General features: G+C 70.7%; 9 protein-coding genes across 9 annotated transcripts; 5 read left to right on the top strand and 4 right to left on the bottom strand.

The window, feature by feature from the left end:
• Positions 1-315: 315 nt before the first annotated feature.
• NFYB (histone-like transcription factor) lies at positions 316-735 on the top strand (the record flags this gene model as incomplete). Its single annotated transcript, XM_003061705.1, has 1 exon — positions 316-735. The coding sequence occupies one exon, from the start codon at positions 316-318 to the stop codon at positions 733-735; it is 420 nt and encodes a 139-aa protein (XP_003061751.1).
• A 397-nt stretch (positions 736-1,132) lies between these two features.
• MICPUCDRAFT_51266 (uncharacterized protein) lies at positions 1,133-1,573 on the bottom strand (the record flags this gene model as incomplete). Its single annotated transcript, XM_003061463.1, has 1 exon — positions 1,133-1,573. One exon carries the CDS (start codon positions 1,571-1,573, stop codon positions 1,133-1,135), a length of 441 nt encoding a protein of 146 aa, XP_003061509.1.
• Positions 1,574-1,972: 399 nt separating this feature from the next.
• On the bottom strand, positions 1,973-3,289 carry MICPUCDRAFT_51265 (uncharacterized protein; the record flags this gene model as incomplete). The annotated part of the gene is made up of 1 exon (XM_003061462.1): positions 1,973-3,289. One exon carries the CDS (start codon positions 3,287-3,289, stop codon positions 1,973-1,975), a length of 1,317 nt encoding a protein of 438 aa, XP_003061508.1.
• A 130-nt stretch (positions 3,290-3,419) lies between these two features.
• Positions 3,420-9,106, bottom strand: MICPUCDRAFT_51264 (uncharacterized protein; the record flags this gene model as incomplete). Its single annotated transcript, XM_003061461.1, has 2 exons — positions 3,420-5,498; positions 5,683-9,106. 2 exons carry the CDS (start codon positions 9,104-9,106, stop codon positions 3,478-3,480), a joined length of 5,445 nt encoding a protein of 1,814 aa, XP_003061507.1. The 3' UTR covers positions 3,420-3,477.
• Positions 9,107-10,021: 915 nt separating this feature from the next.
• MICPUCDRAFT_63015 (uncharacterized protein) lies at positions 10,022-12,310 on the bottom strand. The gene is made up of 2 exons (XM_003061460.1): positions 10,515-12,310; positions 10,022-10,358 (listed from the first exon to the last, which is right to left on the bottom strand). The coding sequence occupies exon 1, from the start codon at positions 12,266-12,268 to the stop codon at positions 11,075-11,077; it is 1,194 nt and encodes a 397-aa protein (XP_003061506.1). The 5' UTR covers positions 12,269-12,310; the 3' UTR covers positions 10,022-10,358; positions 10,515-11,074.
• Positions 12,311-13,518: 1,208 nt separating this feature from the next.
• On the top strand, positions 13,519-16,065 carry MICPUCDRAFT_28682 (uncharacterized protein; the record flags this gene model as incomplete). The annotated part of the gene is made up of 2 exons (XM_003061704.1): positions 13,519-13,921; positions 14,642-16,065. Coding segments are annotated over exons 1-2 (1,815 nt in total), but the record flags the coding sequence as incomplete, so codon positions are not given.
• A 393-nt stretch (positions 16,066-16,458) lies between these two features.
• On the top strand, positions 16,459-17,513 carry MICPUCDRAFT_63013 (uncharacterized protein). Its single transcript, XM_003061703.1, has one exon. The coding sequence runs from the start codon at positions 16,490-16,492 to the stop codon at positions 17,414-17,416; it is 927 nt and encodes a 308-aa protein (XP_003061749.1). The 5' UTR covers positions 16,459-16,489; the 3' UTR covers positions 17,417-17,513.
• An 884-nt stretch (positions 17,514-18,397) lies between these two features.
• Positions 18,398-19,588, top strand: MICPUCDRAFT_63012 (uncharacterized protein; the record flags this gene model as incomplete). The annotated part of the gene is made up of 1 exon (XM_003061702.1): positions 18,398-19,588. The coding sequence occupies one exon, from the start codon at positions 18,398-18,400 to the stop codon at positions 19,586-19,588; it is 1,191 nt and encodes a 396-aa protein (XP_003061748.1).
• A 74-nt stretch (positions 19,589-19,662) lies between these two features.
• On the top strand, positions 19,663-20,584 carry MICPUCDRAFT_20256 (uncharacterized protein; the record flags this gene model as incomplete). Its single annotated transcript, XM_003061701.1, has 2 exons — positions 19,663-20,212; positions 20,355-20,584. Coding segments are annotated over 2 exons (780 nt in total), but the record flags the coding sequence as incomplete, so codon positions are not given.
• Positions 20,585-20,889: the final 305 nt, after the last annotated feature.

The following is a 20,889-nucleotide window of genomic DNA, read 5'->3' as shown; positions in this document are numbered from 1 at the left end:
CGTCTCGGATCTGTCGATGTCGGAAGCGGCGCAACGAAGCTGACAACTCCGGGACAACTCGACCGAAGTTATTGGTTTCAACGCGGTTTCAAACTCACCGATCGTTTCGTCCTCCGCCAGGTTGAAATCCATTTCTTTCCCGATCAGATTAACCGCATACCGCGTGTCGCACACAGATCTGGATCTTGACCTAATAAATGGAATTCGCGATAGGGTAGCTGCTTGAACTTGACCGCATTCATCGTCCCCGCCTCACCGTCGGGGGCGCGTGGCACGACGCACACTCGCGCGTGCGTATAAGTCAGTCGGGGCAGCATGAGCGCTGAAAAGGAACCGGAGTACGGCGGCGGGGACGATGACGACGACGAGCGCGGGGAGAACGTTCGCGAGCAGGACCGATTCCTCCCAATCGCGAACATCTCGCGGATAATGAAAAAAGCCCTACCCGCGAACGCGAAGATCGCCAAGGACGCGAAGGAGACCGTCCAGGAGTGCGTCTCGGAGTTCATCTCGTTCATAACCTCCGAGGCGTCGGATAAGTGCCAGCGAGAGAAGCGGAAGACGATCAACGGCGACGACCTCCTGTGGGCGATGTCCACGCTAGGGTTCGAAGAGTACGTCGAACCGCTGAAGGTGTACCTGCACAAGTACCGAGAGACCGAGGGCGAGAAGGCGGAGAAGTCGAAGGCGGGCGCTAACCCGTCCAACGCCGCGCAAGGGGACTTGCTGTCGTGATGCGATGCGCGAGGGGTGTTCATAGAGACGCGACCGTGTAATACGTACGTGTACCACGAACGACGCGTCGAGCGACGAGCGCGTCGAGACCCGCCGCGGTCGACTCCAATTCGACGACGACGCAGGCGCCACGAATGAATGCGTCTCCGATTCGCGTCGAGAAGACAATTCGTTTACACCCGAACGTCTACCCAAACTCACCCCCTCTCTCGCTTCCACGCCGCAGACTATTTGATATTCAATCTAAGGACACCCGACCGCGACCGCGACCGGAGGACGGACGCGCCGTGGCTGCGCGTCTGTCGCTCCCCGCTCGCGTCGTTCGCTCCAATTCAACTCAACTCGAAATCTCGTGATAATACACGCGCGCGCGACCGGGTGTACGCGTCGACGTCCGTCACGTCGATGGACCCCGCGTCGCCGCGTCGCGTCGTTCGTTCACTTTCGCTTCGCCTTGCCGCCCGACCGCGTCGACGCGCGGGGGCGTCGGCTCGCCGGCGGACGGCTTTTTCCGATTCCGCTGGCTTCGTCTCGCGAACACGTTCTCGAACCCACAACTCCCAAAGAGCGCGGCCGCGGAGAGCGAGTACAACACCGGCAGCGGCATCTCCCACATCGAATCGTGCGCCCTCCCTGCAGCAGGGTACTTCAAATTCGCGAGGTAAAACACGGACAAGCCGCACGCGTAGCCTCGAATTATTTTCAGTCGAAGCGCGGAGCACCTCGACGACGTCGAGAGGACGAAGAAGACCCACGCGTAGAAGAAGTGCGCGGCGCCGAAGATACAGGACAAGTGCACCGCGGGGAAGTTTTGCTCGGTGATCGTCGCCGGGGTCATCTCCGCGACGACGCCGACGGGATCGAGGACGTGCTGTCGATTCAGTAGACGGGGACGGGGGGGGGCTCAGCGGGGTGGACGATATGGATGGATGTTTGATCGTGACACGCGCACATGTAAGTAAATCGTCGCGAAGTTAAATCGTGACGACCGCGGGGAATCGCGCGGGACGGAGACGCACCGCGCACGCTAAAACGGCGTGGACACACGCGATAAACACCCCCCCGATAACCGCGCCCTCGTACCCCGATTTTTTCATGATTCCACCCGCGCGTGGAAGCGCGCTCGGGACTGCGTTCTAACGGAAACAAAATCGGCGCGTGCCCTTCTTCGAACAGGCGAAGAGCGAGATCTGACTCAGCAATAATCAGCAAAATAGACACTGGTTAACATTATGCCTCAACTCCGGCCGCCGCCGCCGGTCCCGCGCTCTTCCTCCATCCTCCGCATGAACGGCTCGTGCAGCTGGTGGTACAGTCTATCGCTGCTGTCCACGCGAGGCACCCCGGGCGTCGCCGGGGACGCGCGCAGACCGTTCAACACTCTCCCGTCGCTGCGGAACGGCGACGCGAAGCCGTCCGGCGGCGTGTGGCGCCCCGCGCCGCCGCCGCCGCCGCCGCCGCCGCCGCCGCTGAAGTCGCGAATCCCCCCGACGTTCCTCCCGCTCCTCCCCAGCGACCCGGCGACGCCGTGCGACGGGCTCGTCGGCGGCTTCCGTCTGTCGTCGCTGTGGTACCCCCCTCCCCGCGACGGCGTCGACGGCGACCCCGTGAAGACGTCGTCGCCGTCGCCGCCGTCGTCGTCGTCGTCGTCGTCGTTCTCGTCGCCGCCGCCGCCGCCGCCGCGCGCGACGCGTGGCGATCCCGACCGCGACGTCGTATCGAACGGCGACGGAAGCAGCGTCTCCGCGCGCATCAAACTCTCCTCGCCGTCTATCAAATCATCGAAGCCGCCGCCGCCGCCCTCCTCGAGATCCCCCGGGGCCCTCGCGGAGACGACGTCCAGCGCGCCGACGACGACGACGATCGACCCGAACGTCGCCGCCCAAGACGCGTAGTACGCGCACAAACACGTCATCGCCGCGAGCTCGCTGACGCACGCGACCGCGACCAGCGTCTCGTCGCTCGAGTCGCGGAAGAGGATGAAGAGCGGCGCGAGGACGCACGGCGCCGCCGCGAAGACGCCTCTGAACGCGCGAAGTCGCGCGGAGCACGTGTTCGCGAGCGCGACGTCGACGACGTAATGGCACGCGGCGGCGAACGCGCCGCCGAGGAAGAACGCGGACGCGAACGCCGTGTGCGTCTTTCGATGCACGTGCGACGGCGCCGCGCAGACGCCGAGCGCGCCGACGAGGGAGACGAAGTGCAGCGCGAACGCGAGGCGCTCGACGTCCTTGGCGCGCTCGGACGCGTCCTCGGTCCTCGTCTTCTCTCGGAGCTGCGCGCGGCGAAGGTCGAGCTCGAGCTTCCGCGCGAAGACGGCGAACGCGAACGGGACGACGCCGACGGAGAGGAGGAAGCTTCCGATCGTCCGCGCGGGCTCGTGCGATATGGACGCGCTCAGGAACAGACGAGGCCATCGGAGCCGGTGCGACGGAGGCGTCAGCGCGCTCGCCGCGATCGGGTACGTCACGAGGAACGTGCTCGCGATGACCGCGATCGCGGTCAACAGCACGCGACGCGCGTGCGGCGATCGCTGGAAATGCCGCGTCGGCATGGCGGCGACGACGCGATCCGCGCGCGGCGAGTTCCCGCGCGCTGCGGAGTCGCCCGATGTCAACATCTACGCGCGCCGCCAGGCCGTGAATTTTAGAGAAGATCCGCGCTCGAAGATGAAGATTTTTTTTCCGACATTACTGACGCGAGTCGCACTCGTCCAGTCTCTTTTTCTGACTAAGCTTATCGTCACAACGGGACGTCCATCATCTCTCCCTCGCCGCCCGTCGCGCCCTCGGACGCGCCCTCGTTCGCGACGAACACGCCGTCGTCGCCGAACGTCCCCCCGTGCTCGGGCTGACCCGCGATCCAGGATCCGTCCCTCGAATAATAGCCCTCCACGAACTCCCCGCCCTCGGTGAAATACCCGCACAGCCACCCTCGCGTCGCGTCGGTGTACCCGCCCGGGAACGCGCCCGTCGTCCACTCCCCGCGCTCGTTCCAGTACCCCGTCGGCGGCTGCCCGGACTTCCAGACGCCTTCGCCGTCGTAGTACCCCTCGGTGAAGACGCCTTCGGAGTCGTAGAACCCGCTCTTCCACGCGCCCGTCGACTCGTCGTAGAAGCCGCCGGGGAAAGCGCCGAGTTGCCACTCCCCGCGCGCGTTCCAGTACCCTTCGCCGCTCTGCCGCTGCTCGCCCTGCTGCCGCCGCGACGGTTCAGGTTCTGGTTCGCGGTAATCCGAAACGGCGGCGGCGGCGGCGGCGGCGGGCGGGACCGACGACGTCGACCCCGCCGACTCCGGCCCGGCCGCGCGCGGGGAACCGTCCGCGTCCGCGTCCGCGTCGCTCCCCGTCCCCGTCCCCGGCCCCGTCCCCGGCCCCGTCCCCGTCCCCGGCGCGAACGGCGCGACGCGCGCGAGCCTATCCGCGAGCGCGTCCGTCCCCGTCGCGCCTCCTCCTCCTCCTCCGACGTCGTCGGCCGCGACCGCGTCTGCGTCCGCGACCTCGAGCGTCGCGAGGACGCCGTCGTCCGCCTCCGTCGGGTCCGCCTCCGACGCCGAGGGCGGCGGCGGCGGCGGCGCCTCGCCGCTCTCCGGCTCCGGCGCGAGCGACGCGTCCGACGGCGGCGTCGGACGATTGGGCGCGCGCGCGGGCGGCGCGTCGTCGTCCGGGAGGTCGAACCCGCCCGCCTCCGCGGCTTCGCGTCGAGGGCTCTCCGGCACCGCCGCGATCGGGGACGCGTCCGGGACCATCATCGATATCGTCGGCTTCGACGCGCCCGCCGCGCCGGGATGGAGCCCGGGCGGCATCGTGCCGGGCGGGAGTAGACCCGCCGCGTCGTACGGCGCGCTCGCGACGGGCGCGCTCGTGGAACTGAACGTGTCGACGTACCGCGACCGCACGCCGCCGGAGGTGGGCGCGCGCATGCTGAAAGAGTTCGGCGACGGGGCGCCGCCGCCGCCGCCGCCGCCTCCCGGGGGCGTGCCGAGGGGCATCCCCACGAACCCGCTCGCGTCGGGGGCGCTCTGCGGAGTCGGCGCGCCGCCGCCGCCGAACGACGTCGGCGGCGGCGGCGGCGGCCCGGAGTCGACGTCGTCTTCCTTGCCCGGCTCCACCCACCGTCCTAATTTTTCGTCGTAATACATCGTGTTCTCCTCGCCGAGCTTCGCCTGGTTCTTCGGCTTGGGCATCACCGCGCCCATGACGCCGCTGACGGACCGCCACAGAGACATCTTCGGCGCCGCGGACGATCGCGACGCGGAGCTGTCCACGGAGTCCGTGGACGGATTGCGACTGTGCGCGCTCGGGTTCCGGCTGTGCGTCGCCTCCCGCTGCGACTGCGACTGCGACTGCTGCTGCGGCTGCGGCTGAGACTGCGGCGGTTGCGGTTGCGCCTGGTACCCCCCCGCGTGCGCCCCTCCGCCGCCGTTCTGCTGATACGCCCCGTGAAACTGCTGCTGCGCGTGCGGCGCATACTGCTCGTACTGCGCGCCGCCAGACCCGCCGCCGCCGCCGCCGCCCTCGTCCCCGAACACCGCGCTCACGCCGCGGTCCAGAATCTTCGTGAACCCCCCGAACACGCTCTTCCCGACGGCGTGTAACACCCCGCCCTTCCCGCCCAGGTGGCCCCGCAGACGGTGCTCCAACTCCCCGCACGTCGCCGCGAGCCGGTGCACGTCGCATTCGACGCACTGTCGATGATCCAGCGCCTTGCACGCCTTCGCCACGGCTTCCACGTACGCGAGCGCGTCCTTGGCCTTGCCGAGCTCTGAGGGTCGTTCCATACAAGCGAACGTCGGGGTGGAGTTGAACGGCGTCAGTCGGAGTTGATAGGCTTCGAGGGCGGGGATTGAAAGCGAGGGGTGGGCGGAGAGAGAGGACGGCAAAAGTCCTTAAGGAACGGCGTTCACCACGCCGACGCGGTCGTATGGGGACCAGTGTATAGAACGCACCCGAGAGCGTCGCCGCGTGCGCCAACTTGTACGGCTGAAACGCCGCGAGGACGCGCTGCGGGTTCGCCGAAGAAAGCGCGTGCTCCAGAAGTTCCGTGCGCTGCACCGCGGCGGGGGTGACGTACGTCCGCGGCCGCGCCCTGTGGTCCGCGCCGAGGAGGCACACGCGCGAGCTCGGGTGGAACGCTCCGGGGTGGCATCCGGCGAGAACGTACGCGACGTGCGCGGCGTGCGGGGACCGGCGTCGGCGCCACAACGCGTCGCCGAGCGCGGCGATCACGGGCTCGTCCCCTCGCGCGCGGTTCGCGGCGAGGATCGCGAGGTTCTCGCGCCAGCGCGGGAGGAGACCGAGCGCGTCGGCGGCGTTTGGATCGCCGGCGAAGGCGAAGGCGGCGGCGGAGGAGGAGGAGGATCCAGACGCGTCCCCGGTCCCAGCCCCGGCTCCGGGCGTCGCCGCGCCGCCGTCGACGTCGCCGCCGACGAGTTCCCCCGGCGCGCCCGCGAGCACGAGCTCGAGCGTGTGCAGCGGCGACCCGGCGACGCACTCGGCTCTCGCCATCGCGGCCGCGGTCGCCGCGAAGTGCGGCTCGCCCATGTGCGACGCGAGCAAGAGCGCGTGCGCCCAGAGACCGGCGGCGCGCGCGCGTTCGAGCGCCGCCGCGCGTTCGCCGCCGAGGAGAAGCCTCTCCACCTCCGCCGTCGCCGCCGACGTCGCGGCGGCGTCCGCGAGCGGCTGCGCGACGCCGGGGCCGACGCGCGCGCCGTGCGGATGATACTCTCCGACGAGCAGCGCTCTGAGTTCCGCGGTCGCGGTCGCGCCTCTCGGGTCCGACCCCGTCGGGTCTGACCCCGCGGGAACGGTGAGCGGCCCTCGGCGCGCGCACATCGCCCGCAGAAGCGCCCACAGAAGCGCCGCGCCCTCGGGGTCGCCCTCGCCGCCGCCGCCGCCGACGACGAACCCGCCGCCGGTCGTCGACGTCGACGCGTGCGAACCCCCGGAGTGGACGCTGTCCTCGTCCTCGCCCGCGGTCGCGGCCGCGGCGCGCGCGTCGGCGAACTTGGTCAGCGCGCTCGACGACGCGTTTCGCGTCATCGGCCCGGGCGTCGGCGCGCGCGTCACGGCGTCGAGCCACGCGCCGCCGGGGCCGAGCCGCGATGCCGACGGGAACGCCGGGTCGGAGCCGGGCCCCGCCGCCATCGCGGGGCCCTCGGCGTCGCGTATTAAATCGCAGAGGCGTTTGATTCGGAGGTGCCCGGGCGGCGCGCCGCCGCCGCCGGCGACGTCCCCGCCGGGATACCCCGGGGACGAGAGCACCAGCTTCCCGCCGAAACCGAACCCGATCCCGACGCACGGCGGGCGGCCGTGGGTCGACCGCGGCGTCCCCGCGTCCCCGGTCGCGTGCGAGGACCCGCCGGTGTTGTACGCGGAGAAGTCGCCGCCGTCGTGCGACGTGGACGCGTACGCCGCCGCCGACGGCGCGTCGTCGTCTCCGCGCGCGCGTCCTCGCGGCGGAAGCCGCGTCGGCGCCGTGGACGCCCACCCACCCCCGCCGGCGCCCGACGCGTCACCGTACGCGCCGCCGCCACCGGACATCCCGAAATCGTCGTACGCGGCCTGAACGACCGCGGGCGACGACGACGGCTGCTGTTGCGAGTACTGTTGCGCGTAGTGCGATTGCGGCGGCGGCGGCGGCGCCCACGGCTGCTGCCGCTGCGACTCGTACCCGTACTGCTGCGACGACGACGACGACGCGCCGCCGCCGTACGCGGAATACTGCGACGGCGGCGTCGACGTCGCGGACGTGTACTCCGCGGACGCTTCCCTGCGCTGCGGCGGGAGCGTCGCCGCGGGTTGGTCGTGGGCGTACGACGCGTTCGCTCTCGTCGGATCCTCCCCCGCGACCGCCGCCGCCGCCGGGACGGAGGGGATCATAAACTGCGGCGGCGCCGGCGGCGGCGCGGCCGGCTGCGGCGCGGGCGCGGGCGCGGCATACCCAGCGCCGTACGCGGACTCCGAGGGCGGCGGCGCGGGCGCGTACGACGCCTCGCCGTACGCGGGAGACACGGGCGCGGCCGCGGGCGCGTACTCGTACGCCGGCGTCGGCTGCGGCTGCTGCTGCGACTGCGCGTACGCGCCGTACGCGCCGACGACGGGCGCGGCGGCCTCATACGACGGCGGCGCCTCCGGCGGCGGCGGCGGCGGCACGAACGCGGACGGCGGCGGCGGCGCGTACGCGTCCGACTCGCGCGCCGCCGCCGCCGCCGCCGCCGCGTTCGCCGCCGCCGTCCTCGGCGTCTCGACGGTCTCGTCGACGCGCGGCACCATGAACGTCGTCGGCGCCGTATTCAGCGGCGTCAACGTCGGCGTCGGCAGCAGAGGCGGCGTCGTCGCCGCGCGCTGCGACGCCGCGTACGCCTCCTGCGCGTAATCGCCGGTCGGGTAGCTCGCCGCCGGCGGCGGATAGCCCGTCGAGCGGTGGTATCCGGAGTACTCCGTCGTTTGCGCGTATCCCGCGTACGACGTCTGCTGCTGCTGTTGCTGCTGCTGACCGTACGTCCCCGCGACGGTGGCGTCGTGCGCTCCGTACTGAGGTTGGTGATACTGCGGTTGGTGATACTGCGGTTGGTGATACTGCGGTTGCGGTTGCGACCACGGCTGCGCGTGACCCGAGCTATGCCGCGTCGTCGTCGTCGTCGTCGACGACGCCGTCGCCGCGGCGGCGGCGTCGACGGCCGCCGGCGACGGCTCCCGCACCGCCGCCTCCGCCTCCGCGCCCGCGGCGACGCCATCCTCGACCGCCGCGGGCGCGACGTGGACGGGGTTCGGCGGCGGCGCGGTCCCGAACGGCGCCTGATCCGGCGCCTGCCTCGGCGCGTCCCGAATGGCGTTCATGAAGACGTCGTCCTCGTCGCCGTCCATCTCTCCGAACGGCGAGCGCGCCGCCGTCACCGCGCGCGCGTCCTCGGGCGGCGGCGGCGGAGGAGGCGCCGGAGGAGGCGCGGGCGCGGGCGGCGCGTCGGTCGACGACGACGCGCGCCCGCCGTCGTCGCCGCCGCCGAAGATGCCGTCGCCGTCGCCGTCGCCGTCGTCGTCCGCGCCGAACAGATCCGCGAGGCTGCTCGACTCGGCGCGCGCGAACGTCGTCGCGGCGTGTCCCGGCGGCGGCGGCGACGGCGGCGAAGGCGACGGCGGCCGCGGCTCGCTCGTGGGCGCGATCCCTATCGGCGACGGCATCGCGCGCGTCGTCGTCGACGAGGGCGCCGACGCTCTCGTCGCGACGACCGGGGACGGCGGCTCGTCGTCGCCCCATCCCGCGTCGACGTCCCCGCCGCCGTCGGGCGTCCCCGCGTCCGCGCTGGCGTCCACCTCCGGCCAGTCGTCGTCGCTCTCGTCCCCGCCCCACCCGTCCGCGGCGTCCGGCATGACGACCGGATGCCGTGGGCGGGCGCGCGTCTCTCTCCGCGATGGCGGGTTTCGAAATCTCGAGGGTTGGAGCTCGTCGCGTCGGTCTCATCAGCAGCAGCAGCAAACTCGGCGAAACGTCGCGCGGGAGAGAAAGTCCTTAAGGAATGAAGTTCACAACGCGGACGCGGTCGTATGGGGACCAGTGTGAATACGAACGTCGCGTTCATCATCCGCCGCGCGCGACAGGTCGTCGCGATGGCGGACGACGATTTCCCGTCCGACCCGCGGTCTCGCGGCGGCGACCGCAAGCGATCCTCCGCGCGCGAGGACGACGATCGATCCGACCCGGACGACCGAGCGCGACGGAGGGAGAAGAAGCGGCACAGAGACAGAGATCGCGCGGGCGATCGGAGCCGCTCGCGCGGCGGCAGTCGCTCGCGCGACCGCGACCGCGACCGCGACCGCGACCGCGACCGGAAGTCGAGCAAGCGGCGTCATCGCAGCCGGAGCCGATCGCGCTCGGCGTCACCGGACCCGCGGTACCGACGCGACCGCGGCGGCGACCGCGACGGCGGCGGGCGCGACGGCGGGCGAATGGACGGCGGGTCGCGAGCAGACGCCCATCGCGACGACCATCATCATCATCATCATCGTCACCGAACGGACGACGATCGCCGCCGCCGCCGCTCACACTCGCGCTCGCGCTCGCGCTCGCCCGCGCCGCGCGCGCGTCGCAAACCCTCCGGGTTCGACGCGCAGCCCTCCGCGGCGATGCAAGAGCTGCAGCAGAGGCAAGCGCTCGCGGCGCAGTGGCTCGCGCAGAACCAGGCGGCGCAGGCGCAAGGGGCCAACGCGGCGCAGAATAAGAAACAGAGAGAGGTGTACGTCGGGAACCTCACCGTGGGCGTCGTGACCCAGGACGTCGTGCGAGAGCTGTTCGACACGGTCATGTCGCAGATCTTACCGAGAGCCGCGGAGGCGGGGCCGCCTGTGATCAACATCGTGATGGACGGCTCGCAGAAATTTGGATTCGTCGAGTTGCGCTCGGAGGAGCTCGCGACGGCGGCGATCAACCTCGATAAGATGGAGGTGTGCGGCCGACCGATCAACGTCGGGCGACCGAAAGGGTACGTCGAGCCCCCGCCCGGGTACATCCCGTCGTCCACGCCCGTGTGCTGGGCCCCGGGGACGAACGCGCTGTTCCCGAACATGGGCGCGCCGAGCGGGCTGCGGCCGGAGACGCAGGCGGCGCAAAAATTGGCGCTCGAGGGGGCGCAACGCGTCGCCGCCGCGCGCGGGTTGCAGCAGCCCGGGTACGCGGTGCTTCCCGCGGCGAACCCGTACCCGACCGCGGCCGCGGCCAGCGCCGCGGCGGCGAGGGCGGCGTCGGTGGGAGGAGGGGTGATGGCGCTTCCCGCGGCGGCGGCGGCGCCCGCGGCGGCGGAGGCGCCCGCGACGGCCGTCTTGTGCCTCGAAAATTTGATATCCGCGACGGCGGCGGGGGACGCGGACGAACGCGAAGACCTCGAGGCGGACGTCCGCGAGGCGTGCGAGGAGCACGGTGCGGTCGGAGACATCGCGATTCCGGTTCCACCCTCCTTCGTGAACGGCGAGAGCGCGGGCGTCACGAGGGTGTTCGTGTCCTTCGCCGGCACCGCGGCGGCGGCGACGACGGCGAGCGCGGCGGCGAAACTCGCGCTGCACGGTCGGACGTTCGACGACAACGTCGTCCGCGCGCGGTACGTCGGCAGGGAGGCGATGGAGGCGGCGTTGCGGGGGGAGTGGCCGACGCTCGCGTGATGTGCGTCACGTCACGTCACGTCACGTGATGATGTCGTTGTCTAGTCGTGATCGTATCATCACAAACGCTCACCCTACGTAGTAAAAGATGATTGCAGCAACCTAAGTTGATGCGCCGCGAGCAAGCGGAATTCGTTGCACCCAGCCAACCTCTGGATTTCACGCAATACAACCTCCCTACCGACATCATTTCTTCGCTTTTTTCTTCGGCGGGAGATACTTCGGATCGATCTCGTCGATCGTCTTATCCTTCAGCAGAAACAGCCTGTCCGCGCGCTCCGCGAGCGTCCCGCCGCACTTCAACCCTCGCTCCAGCAGTTCGCGCTTCAGGCGGTCCAACCCGAACGCCTCGAGTTCTTTCGCGCGCGAGTAGTCGGCGAGGATGATCTCCGCCGGAAGCTCCGTCGTCTTCGTCGTCGTCCTCGTCGTCGTCGTCGTCTTCTTCGTCTCCTCCGCGGGGGGCGACGCGTCGTCGTTCGCCTTCGCCGCCGCCTCGTCCTCGGGCGGCGTCGTCGGGCGCGAAGGGTCCGCCTCGCGAAGGGCCTTTTTCTTCTCCCTCCCCACGTACCCTTTCCCCGCGATGTACACCTCGCCGGCGGGGGCGTTCCGTCTCGGCCCGGGCCCGTCGTCGTCGTCTTTTTCGTCCGAGTCGTCCGAGTCGTCGTCCTCGTCCGAATCGCTCAGCCCCCCCAACCCGAAGATCCCTCGGTCCCTCGCCCTCTGCGCCTCTCGCGCGCGGCGCTCGTTCGCCTCTCTCGCGTCGCGCTCCTTTTTCTCGTTCTTCGCCGCGGCGAGCAAGCCGTCGTGCACCGCGTCGCCGACGTTTTCGAGCGCGACGGTGACGACTTCTGCGTATCTCTTCTTCTCTTCCTCCTCGATCTCCTGGAACCTCCTCTTCGTCTGGAGGTCCTTGCGGTTGCAGTGCTCCATCGCGATCTTCTCGAGCGCGCGCTCGTCCGCGCGCGCCTCGTACTCGCGAAGTTTCTTCTCCGCGTTGACGTGGCCGATGCGTCGACCGCTGAGATCTCTGCACGCGTTGAAGTTGGTCGTCGTCCCCGCGGACTTGGCGGCGCCGCGCAGGAGCGATCCGAAGCCGCCTTTGCCGCCGCTCAGGGCGAGCAGGAGCGCGCACGACGGAAGAAGCGCTCCTTCGTCGCGGCGCGCTTCGTCGACGTCAAGGGGGATGAGCCGCGTGGACGCGTCCGCGCGCGGGCCGAACACGCGGTCGCCGACGCGGAGGATCTGCTCGTCCGCGGGGATCTTTTGGTCGAATTCCACGCTCGCGCGGAGGGCGCCGAGCGTGAGCGGCGTCTCCGGCGCGCGCTCGAGGCGCAAGACGCGGGTGTCGCCGTCGAGGGTGTTCAGGAGAACCTGCGACATGATCGTCGTCCTCCGAGTCCGGATCGACGCGCGCGCGGCTCGCGCGAGGGTCTTTGACCGCCGGCGCCGCGTCGGGGGCGAACGAATCCTCGGAGCGGGCGCGGCGCGGCGCGCGGCACAAAATTGGAGTCGACGTCGACGACGCGACGCTATGAAAACAGGGAGGGGTTCACTGCTGCCTTTCGCGCTGTAATTCGGGTCGGTTTTTTGTGCCGATGCGTGGCGGCATTCCGGCGTTCTTATTGGCTGGCGCGCGCTGCCTTCGCGCTGCCTTGAGCGGCGAGGCAGCGCGCGGGGCAGCGCGCGGTCACGCGGTCACCAGTCACGCGGGCAGCGCGCGGGCAGCGCGACGGGCAGCGCGAAAGCAGCGCAAAAAGAAAAACGGGCAGCGGTCAAGCAGCGCGCTCCAGCCTATCAAATCGCCGGAATGCCGCCACGCATCGGCACAAAAAACCCGATCAAATTACAGCGCGAAAGGCAGCAGTGAACCCCTCCCTGAAAACACGATGGATGGATCTCGTCCAACGACTCGGCGCGTCGCGCGACGTCGTCGTCGACTCGTCCGCGCGACCGACGAGCGAGCGAACGCGATGTTCGCCGCGCTCGCGTCGATGGGGATCACGAGGAAGTCGATCCGGGACGTCTTCGCGACCGTGTGGTCCGCGTCGAAGAGATCGAGACCGATCGCCGCCGCCGCGCTCGTCGCGACGCCGGCGCTGATCTTCGCGCTCCTCCTCCTGATCCCGCTCGCGCTCCCGCTGCTGTGGTTCATGAGCACCGGCGCGGACGCGGACGACGCGGGCGCGGCGGCGGCGGCGACGAAGGACGCGGGCGCGGCGACGAATGACGCGGCCGCCGCGGTCGGCGGGCGGTCGACCGCCGCGAGATCGTCGTCCGCGCCGCCTCCCGCGGACGACGCGAAGAAGGCACCGCCGGTCGCGGCGGCGGCGTTTCCGGCGGCGGCGACGACGACGACCTCGGCGAAGGAGGCGGTCGCGGCCGCCGCGCCGCTCACCGGCAGCGCGGCGCTCATGGCGAAGATGCGCAAGTCCGGCGCGGTCACGGGGGAGAAGCGCGCGCAAGATCCGTCGTCGTCGTCCAAGCCGTCGTTGTCGAAGACCGCGGCGCCGTCGGCGGGCGCGTCTCACGACGACCCGTCCAGCCGCCTGTTCTTCCTGCACGGCGGCGAGGCGTCCACGCAGATCGCGCGCGAGCTCGCGACGAAGGCCTCCGAGCGAGGCATCACGCCGCGCGTCGTCGCAATGGACGACTTCAAGTCGTGCGACCTCGACGAGACGCCAGCCGTCGCGATTTTCGTCGTCGAGACGGTCGAAAACGCGCAGCCCGCGGAGGCGGCGGGGACGTGCCTGCGCTTCTACAACCGCAAGCGGAAGTCCGGGGAGTCGACGCTGCTGCGCGGCACGCTGTCGTACGCGGTGCTAGGGCTCGGGGACACGAACTTGCTCTTGGACAGGCAGACGACGACGGCGAAGGACTGCAACCAGGCGGCGCAGACGCTGGACTCGGCGTTGCACTCATTAGGGGCGACGAGGATCGCGCAACGCGGGGAGGCGAACGATGCGGTGGGGTTAGACGAGGCTGTCGAGCCGTGGTGCGAGACGCTGTGGCCGGCGCTGGGAGAGGCCATCGCGCGTCTGAAGCGCGAAGGGCCGGGCGGGGGTGACGCCGACGCCGACGCCGATGCGAGCGGCGACGCGACGATGGTTCGGTTCCTGTACGGCTCGCAAACCGGCAACGCGACGGAAATTTGCAAAGCCACGGCGGCGGAGGCGACCGCGAATGGGTTCAAGACTACGTGCAACGCGATGAACGAGGTGGACGTGAACGATGTCTTATCCCCCGGGAACGTCCTCGTGTACGTCGTGTCCTCCACCGGCGACGGCGACGCGCCGGATAACTGCGACTCGTTCTTCACGAAGCTCAAGAGGGTCGCGAAGAGAGCGCCCGACGCGTGCGGACTCGGGACGCAGTACTGCGTGCTCGGGTTGGGGGATCAAAACTACAGCGCGTTCATGGCGATCCCGCGGAGCTTCACGCTCGCGATGGAGAAAGCGGGCGCGAGCGCGTTTTACCCGCGCGGCGAGGCGGACGACACGTTGGGTCTGTACGAGTACTGCGAGGCGTGGCGGGAGAAGCTCTGGACGCCCCTGCGCGACGCGGTGAAACGCGCGCCAGAGCTCGAGGCGAACCCCGCGCTCGGCGCGAAGAAGCCGAAGGAGGACGGGCCCGAAGCCGCGAAGGATGAACCCTCGCGAGTCACGGCGTCCGCGCGCCCGCCCGCGGGAAGCGGCCGCGAGCGCCCGGGCGAGGCGCCGGGCCCCGCGCCGCCGTCGACGCCGCCGCCGCTGAAAGAGGCTGACCTCGTCGGCGTCCCCGCGCTCCCCGCGTGCCGCGTCGTCGTCTCCATGCACGCGACGCGCGCGACGCGCCCCCTCGACGAGGACGACGCGCCGTGCGATGGCCCGCACACCGCGGAGTCGCCGTACCTAGCGCCGGTGACGCGCTCGAAGCTCATGACCGACCCGGCTTCCGATCGCCGCGTGTTGCATCTCGAGTTTGACCTCACCGCGGCGAAACGCGCGGCGTCGCTGGCGTACGAGCCCGGGGACTCCATCGGCGTCCTCCCTCGTAACGACCCGGAGCTCGTGTCCGAGCTCGCGTCCAGGCTCGGTCTGAGCCTGGAGAGCTCGTTCGACCTGACGTGGGCGTCGGAGCACGCGTCGGCGAATCAGAATCAGAATCAGCCGCCGCCGTTGCCGAACGTCCGACGCCCGTGCGTCGTCGGCGACGTCCTCTCGCGCTCCGTGGACATCACGTCCGTCCCTCGAAAGTCGCTCCTCCGCGCGCTCGCGGAGGCGTGCGCGGAGTCGGAAGACCGCCTCAAGCTCCTGTACCTGTGCAGCCGGGGCGGGCGAGACGCGTACAAGAGAGAGATGGTCGAGGAGGCGCCAACGTTGGTCGACCTCCTGACGACGATCGCGCCGAGCTGCGCGCCGGATCTCGCGACGTTGCTCGACGCGTTGACGCCGCTGCAGCCGCGGATGTACTCCATCACGACCGCGCCGGAGGCGCACCCGGGGAAGCCCGCGGTCGCGTTCTCGGTCGTGTCGTTTCAAACCCCGCAGGGCGCGGCGCGGCGCGGCGTCGCGACGCATTGGCTCGATCGGTCGACGACGCGCGGGGCGGACGCGTCGTCGTCGTTCAGGTGCCCGGTGTTTATCAAACGCTCGATCGCCTTCCGTCCCCCGGAGGACCTCTCCACGCCGATGCTCATGATCGGCCCGGGGACCGGCGTCGCGCCGTTCCGCGGGTTCCTTCAGCGCCGCGCGGCGATGATCGACGCGGCGAAGAAGAAGGCGGCGCGCGACGGGGAGGCGGCGGACGTCGTCGCGCCCGGCGACGCGTTTTTATTCTTCGGGTGCCGCGCGCCGACGGAGGACTTTCTGTACCGAGACGAGTTCGAGGCGTTCGCCGCGGACGGCACGCTCACGAAGCTCGTCACCGCGTTCTCGCGCGAGAACCCGGACCAGCCGAAGGTGTACGTCCAGCACAAGATCAGGGAGCACGCGGCCGCGGTCGCCGCGCTGATCGTCTCGAGCGACGACGCGCGCGTGTACGTGTGCGGCGACGGCGGCGGGATGGCGAAGGACGTCCACGCCGCGCTGTGCGAGGTGATCGCGTCGCACGGCGGGGTGGAGGGCGTGACGTGCGCGGAGGACGCGGGTAAGATGCTGGCGGAGATGACGAAGGCGGGGAGGTACGTGCGCGATATTTGGTCGTGAGATGGGGTTGGGGGGGAACGGGGCGAAGAGGAGGAAGACGCGAAGCGAAGCGAAAAGTGCATTCATTATTTTTTTTCCGCGGCTGGGTGCGAGGACGAAGCCGGGGGTCGGTTCCGCCCCCCCGAGTCTTCCACCCACCGCGCGTGGTGTCGTATTTGTAACGCCGCGCGATGTCGCGGCCGATGGCGATGCGTTTTATTTCAATTAAAGAAGATGAAATACAGTGCCTCACCGCGCGCGCGCGTGGAATCTTGCGAGAGCGAGGTGACGCCAGACACCAGACGCCTCTCATCAGCTCGTCGTCCGCGCGCCAAGCGCCACGCGAGAATAGTGACGACACTGTAACACCTCTGCTTTTCGAACGAAGGGCCGCTCACACACGCGCCGCGCGCACGCACGCACCGAGACGCGCGCCGCGATGGGTTTCGCACGCTCGCGTCGCGCGCTCGCGCTCGCGCTCGTCGCGCTCGTCGCGCTCGCCGCGAACCCCGCGTCCGCGTCGACGTCCGCGGACGCCGACGCGATCGACGCGGGGAAAACCGCCCCCATCTCGCGGGGCGCGGGCGGGGCCCCCGACGTCTCCCGCGTCGTCTCGCGCGCGCCGACGGCCGAGGACGTCGAGTCGCTCCTGCGCGGCGGCGCGGCGTCGAGCGACGCGGCGACCGCGGGCGCGAGCGAGCCCGCGCACAAGCCCGGGGAGACCCCCGCTGAGGTGTACGTCCGCGATCGCGGCGAGGCGAAGAGGGCGCGCGAGGCGAAAAAGGCGCGCGAGGAGGCGACGATCGCGCGTATTCGCGCGAACGACGCGAAGGAGCACTCGCCGACGGACGTCAAAGGAGCGCGCGGGCGAGGCCGGGTCGACGCCGCGGCGACGAGCGGCCCGATCGCGCAGCCGGTGGCGCCGGTGACGCCGCCGGAGCCCACGGAGCCCACGGACGACGACGGCGGCGGCGGCGGCGGCGGCGGCGGCGAGTGGGAAGCGGCGGCGGCGGCGGCGGCGGCGGCGGCGGTCCCGGAGACGGCGAGGCCGATCGCGGCGGCGGCGGCGGCGGTCCCGGAGACGGCGAGGCCGGTCGCGGCGGCGGCGTCGGACGGCCCGCACGACGTGACTCACGACGCGGAGACCGTAGCGCCGGCGGAAGAACCGACGACGGCGCCGGCGGCGAGCGACGACGAGGACGAGGGGCCCACGCCGGAGACCGCCGTGCCGACGGAACGAAAACGGGCGGCGCGCGGAAGCGGACGCGGACACGTCATCACCTCGGACGTCTTCTCGCAGCTCGAGGACGCTGCGGAGCGCGCGGAGAAGGCTGCGAACGCGACGCGCTCTGGGCACGTCGGGTGACGCCGCCGCCGAAGGGACGTCGCGGCGGCGGGTCGGCGATCGACTCGCGCATAATTCAATACCTGTATCCGTTTCCAATAATCAACTTCTGCTATACAACAGCAACACGTACTAAGGTAAACAACGCGTACACGACGACAAACGACAACACGTCGAATAACGCGCGAACGAGACGAGACGACGTCTTCAGCGCGGCGACATCCTCCCGCCGCCCTCCGCGTCGAGCCCGTTGAGCCGTTTCATCGCGACGTACTGCACCGCGTCCAAGTACGACTGCATGTTGTGATCCAACGCCCCGCGCGCGGCGTCCATCGCGCGCGTCGCGAACACGTCGTCGTCTCTCCCTCTCCCGCTTCCGAACGTCAGTCGGTTCAGGACGTTCTCGCTGCCGACGTGCACGGACAGCGACGCGCCGTCGGAGGCGGACCAGTCGAGCCAGCACAGCGTCCCCGCGGCTTCGTAGAGAAACCGCTTCTTCGTGACGATGCCCGGACCGAACAGCCACTCGCGCGCGTTGAGGACGTTCACGACCGTCTCGTTCGCGACCGCGGCGCCGAACAGAGGGTCCGCGGCGAGCCACATCCGCGGCACCGGGTCGTTACTCAGGACGAACGCGCGGACGCCGTTATCGAGGCCGGCGAGGTCGAGGACGTTCGCGTCGGCGCCGTCGGTACGCGATGATCGTTCCTCCTTGTCGTCGTCGTCGATCGACCCGGTCCCGGACCCGCCCGCGACGGTCGACGTTCCATCTTCCACGTCGCCCGCGGACCCCTGTGGGGTCCCTCCCGACCGCCTCCTCTCCTTGACGGCACCCGGAACCCCGTCGCCGTCGCCGTTCACCCCCGCCGCGGTCATCAGCGCGCCCATCCAATCCGACCCGGCGGCGGCCTGCGTGGGTGAAGCGATCGGTCAGTCGAACGTCTTACCGGTCAAACGTTGAAAGGGAAGCGCGGGTGAAGAGTGACGACGGGAAAAGTCCTTATGGATCGGCGTGCATCACGCGAACGGGGTCGTATGGGAAGCAGTCTCACCGCGCGCGCGACGCCCCCCGCGGCTTCGTTCCCGCGCCTCTTCCGCAGCTCCCACCCGTCGAGCGCGAGCACGGGCGGGGACCCGAACGTGTGCACGGGCGCCACCTTCGCCGGGTCGACGCCGAGCCGCAGCCGCGCCCACGCGGCGAGCATCGTCGCCATGGACCCTCCCAGGGAGTGCCCGGTGAAGTGCAGCGTCGCGCTCATCGGCGCGGCGGCGATCAGCGGCGAGATCTCCGGCCAGAACGCGTCCGTCATCTCCGCGACGCCCGCGTGGCACACCGCGGGCACCCCCGGGTGCAGCGGCGTCGGCCACATCTTCGCGATCTGCGCGCTCAGGCGGAAGCGGTCCACGGCCTCGTTGTTCCACGCCGCGCCGCGGACGACGAACCAACGCTCCGTCGTCGTCGCGGCGGACGGCGATTTCGAATCATCATTCGCGTCGCCGTCGTCGCCGACGAGCTTGTCGCAAACGTACCATCGCGTGCAGTCCGTGATCCCGTGCGCGCGCAGCACGAACCCGTCGCTCGCGACCCACGGCTCGACGTCGCCCACCTTGTACACGTACGACGCGAGTCGAACCGCGGTGGACGTCGCGAGGAGTTCCGCGCGCGATATCTCCGTCGCGCTGGCGTTCGGATCGGACGTCGGCGTCTCGGGCGAGGACGAGGACGAGGACGACGGCGCGTCGCTCGAGGACGGCGCGTCGCTCGAGGACGCCGCGGACGAGGACGCCGCGCGCGCGGCGACGCATCGACCCGCGCCAACGCCGCCGCCGCGCGTCTCGCGATGCCAGCGCGCGACGCCGACGCGCGCGGTCGACCGCGCGAGCGGCCGCGCGAACGCGAGCATCGACGACGGCGCGATCGGAGAACGGCGCTCAGAAGCCAACGATCGGATCGGACCGGATCGACGGACGGACGGACGGCGCGCTTCCGACGCCGAAGCGGCCGCTCCTCCTACCCCGTCGCGCCGCCGCTTCCGCCGCGCGCGCGTGGTTCACGGGGGCGACGAGACGTCGCGAGAGCGCGCGCGGACGAGCGAGCGCCGACGCCGACGTGCCGCGCGCGCGTCTCGAGTGCCGATGAGATCGGTCAATGCCACCTGGCACTCGACCGCGGTCGGCGACGCTGCGACCTGACGCCGTGAGAAACGTAAACGCGCGGGAGCGAGCGACGACGACGACCACGTCGCCGGGCGCGAGCGGCGCGCGCGATGTCGCCCTCTCCGGGCGACGCGTGGTACCCCACGAGCGCGTCGCTCGCGAACCGCGAGCTCGGGCTCGCGCGCCCGCGCGCCTTCCTCGCGGACGTCGCGTCGCGACGCCGCGACGCGCTGTCGCTCGCGGGGGACAAGACGCTGTCGATGCCGTGGGCGTCCGGCGTCAACGCGCTGCGCGTGGACGAGACCGAGCACCGGTACCTGCTCGCGGGCGCGACGGACGCGACGATCGCGGTGTACGACACCGCGCAGCCGTCGCGCGTGGATCCGCGCACCGGCGTCGCGACGCACGACCCGATCCTGCGCGTGCGGCGCGGCGCCGGCGACGGCGCGGCGAGATCGCCGGGGCACGCATTCGCGGTGTCGTCGGTGGATTGGTATCCGGTGGACACCGGGATGTTCTTCACCGCGTCGTTCGATCAGACCGTCGCGGGGTGGGACGCGAACGCGTGCGCACGCGTCGTCGACTTCGCGTTCGAGGACAAGGTGTATTGCATCGCGACGGCGAAGGGCGGACGCGGCGGCGGAATTGGCGGCGGCGGCGGTGAGACTGCTCCCCGTACGACCCCGTTCGCGTGGTGCACGCCGTTCCTTAAGGACTTTTCCCGTCGTCACTCTTCACCCGCGCTTCCCTTTCAACGTTTGACCGTAAGACGTTCGACTGACCGATCGCTTCACCCACGCAGGCGGCGCGACGCACGCGCTCGTCGCGTGCGGGCTCGCCCATCCCGTCGTGAAGCTCTGCGACCCGGTCAGCGGGAACGTCACGCACGCGCTGAGCGGGCACCGAGACGCGGTGTGGGCGCTGGAGTGGGCGCGCGGGAGCGAGTACGTGCTCGTCAGCGGCGGCGGCGAGGGCGACGTTCGGCTATGGGACGTGCGAAGGGCGGGCGCGTTTATGGTTTTGGATCGCGCCAACGCGGGGGCCACCGCGGCGGTGGACGCGTTGGCGAGCGCGACGACGTTCCCGGAGGATCGCCGGCCGACGCTCGCGGGGCCCGCGCCGCCGACGCGACGGGCGGCGGATAGCGTGCCGGAGCACCTGTGGAGCGACGACGCGGTGCGCTGCCGCGGGAGTTCCTTCGGCCGCGGCGGGAATGGCGGCGGCGGCGGGCGCGCGTTCGCGAGGGACCGACGCGGCTTCGGCGGCGGCGGCGGGTGGGGCATGGGCTTCCGGCGCGCCGCGAACGCGCTAGTAGACGGAGGCGGCGGGAATGGCGG

Source organism: Micromonas pusilla, assembly GCF_000151265.4.
Source record: "Micromonas pusilla CCMP1545 genomic scaffold MICPUCscaffold_10, whole genome shotgun sequence".
NCBI lineage: Eukaryota > Viridiplantae > Chlorophyta > Mamiellophyceae > Mamiellales > Mamiellaceae > Micromonas > Micromonas pusilla.
Note: the sequence above shows the minus strand (reverse complement) of the source record. Positions and strands in the feature narration are given on the sequence as shown.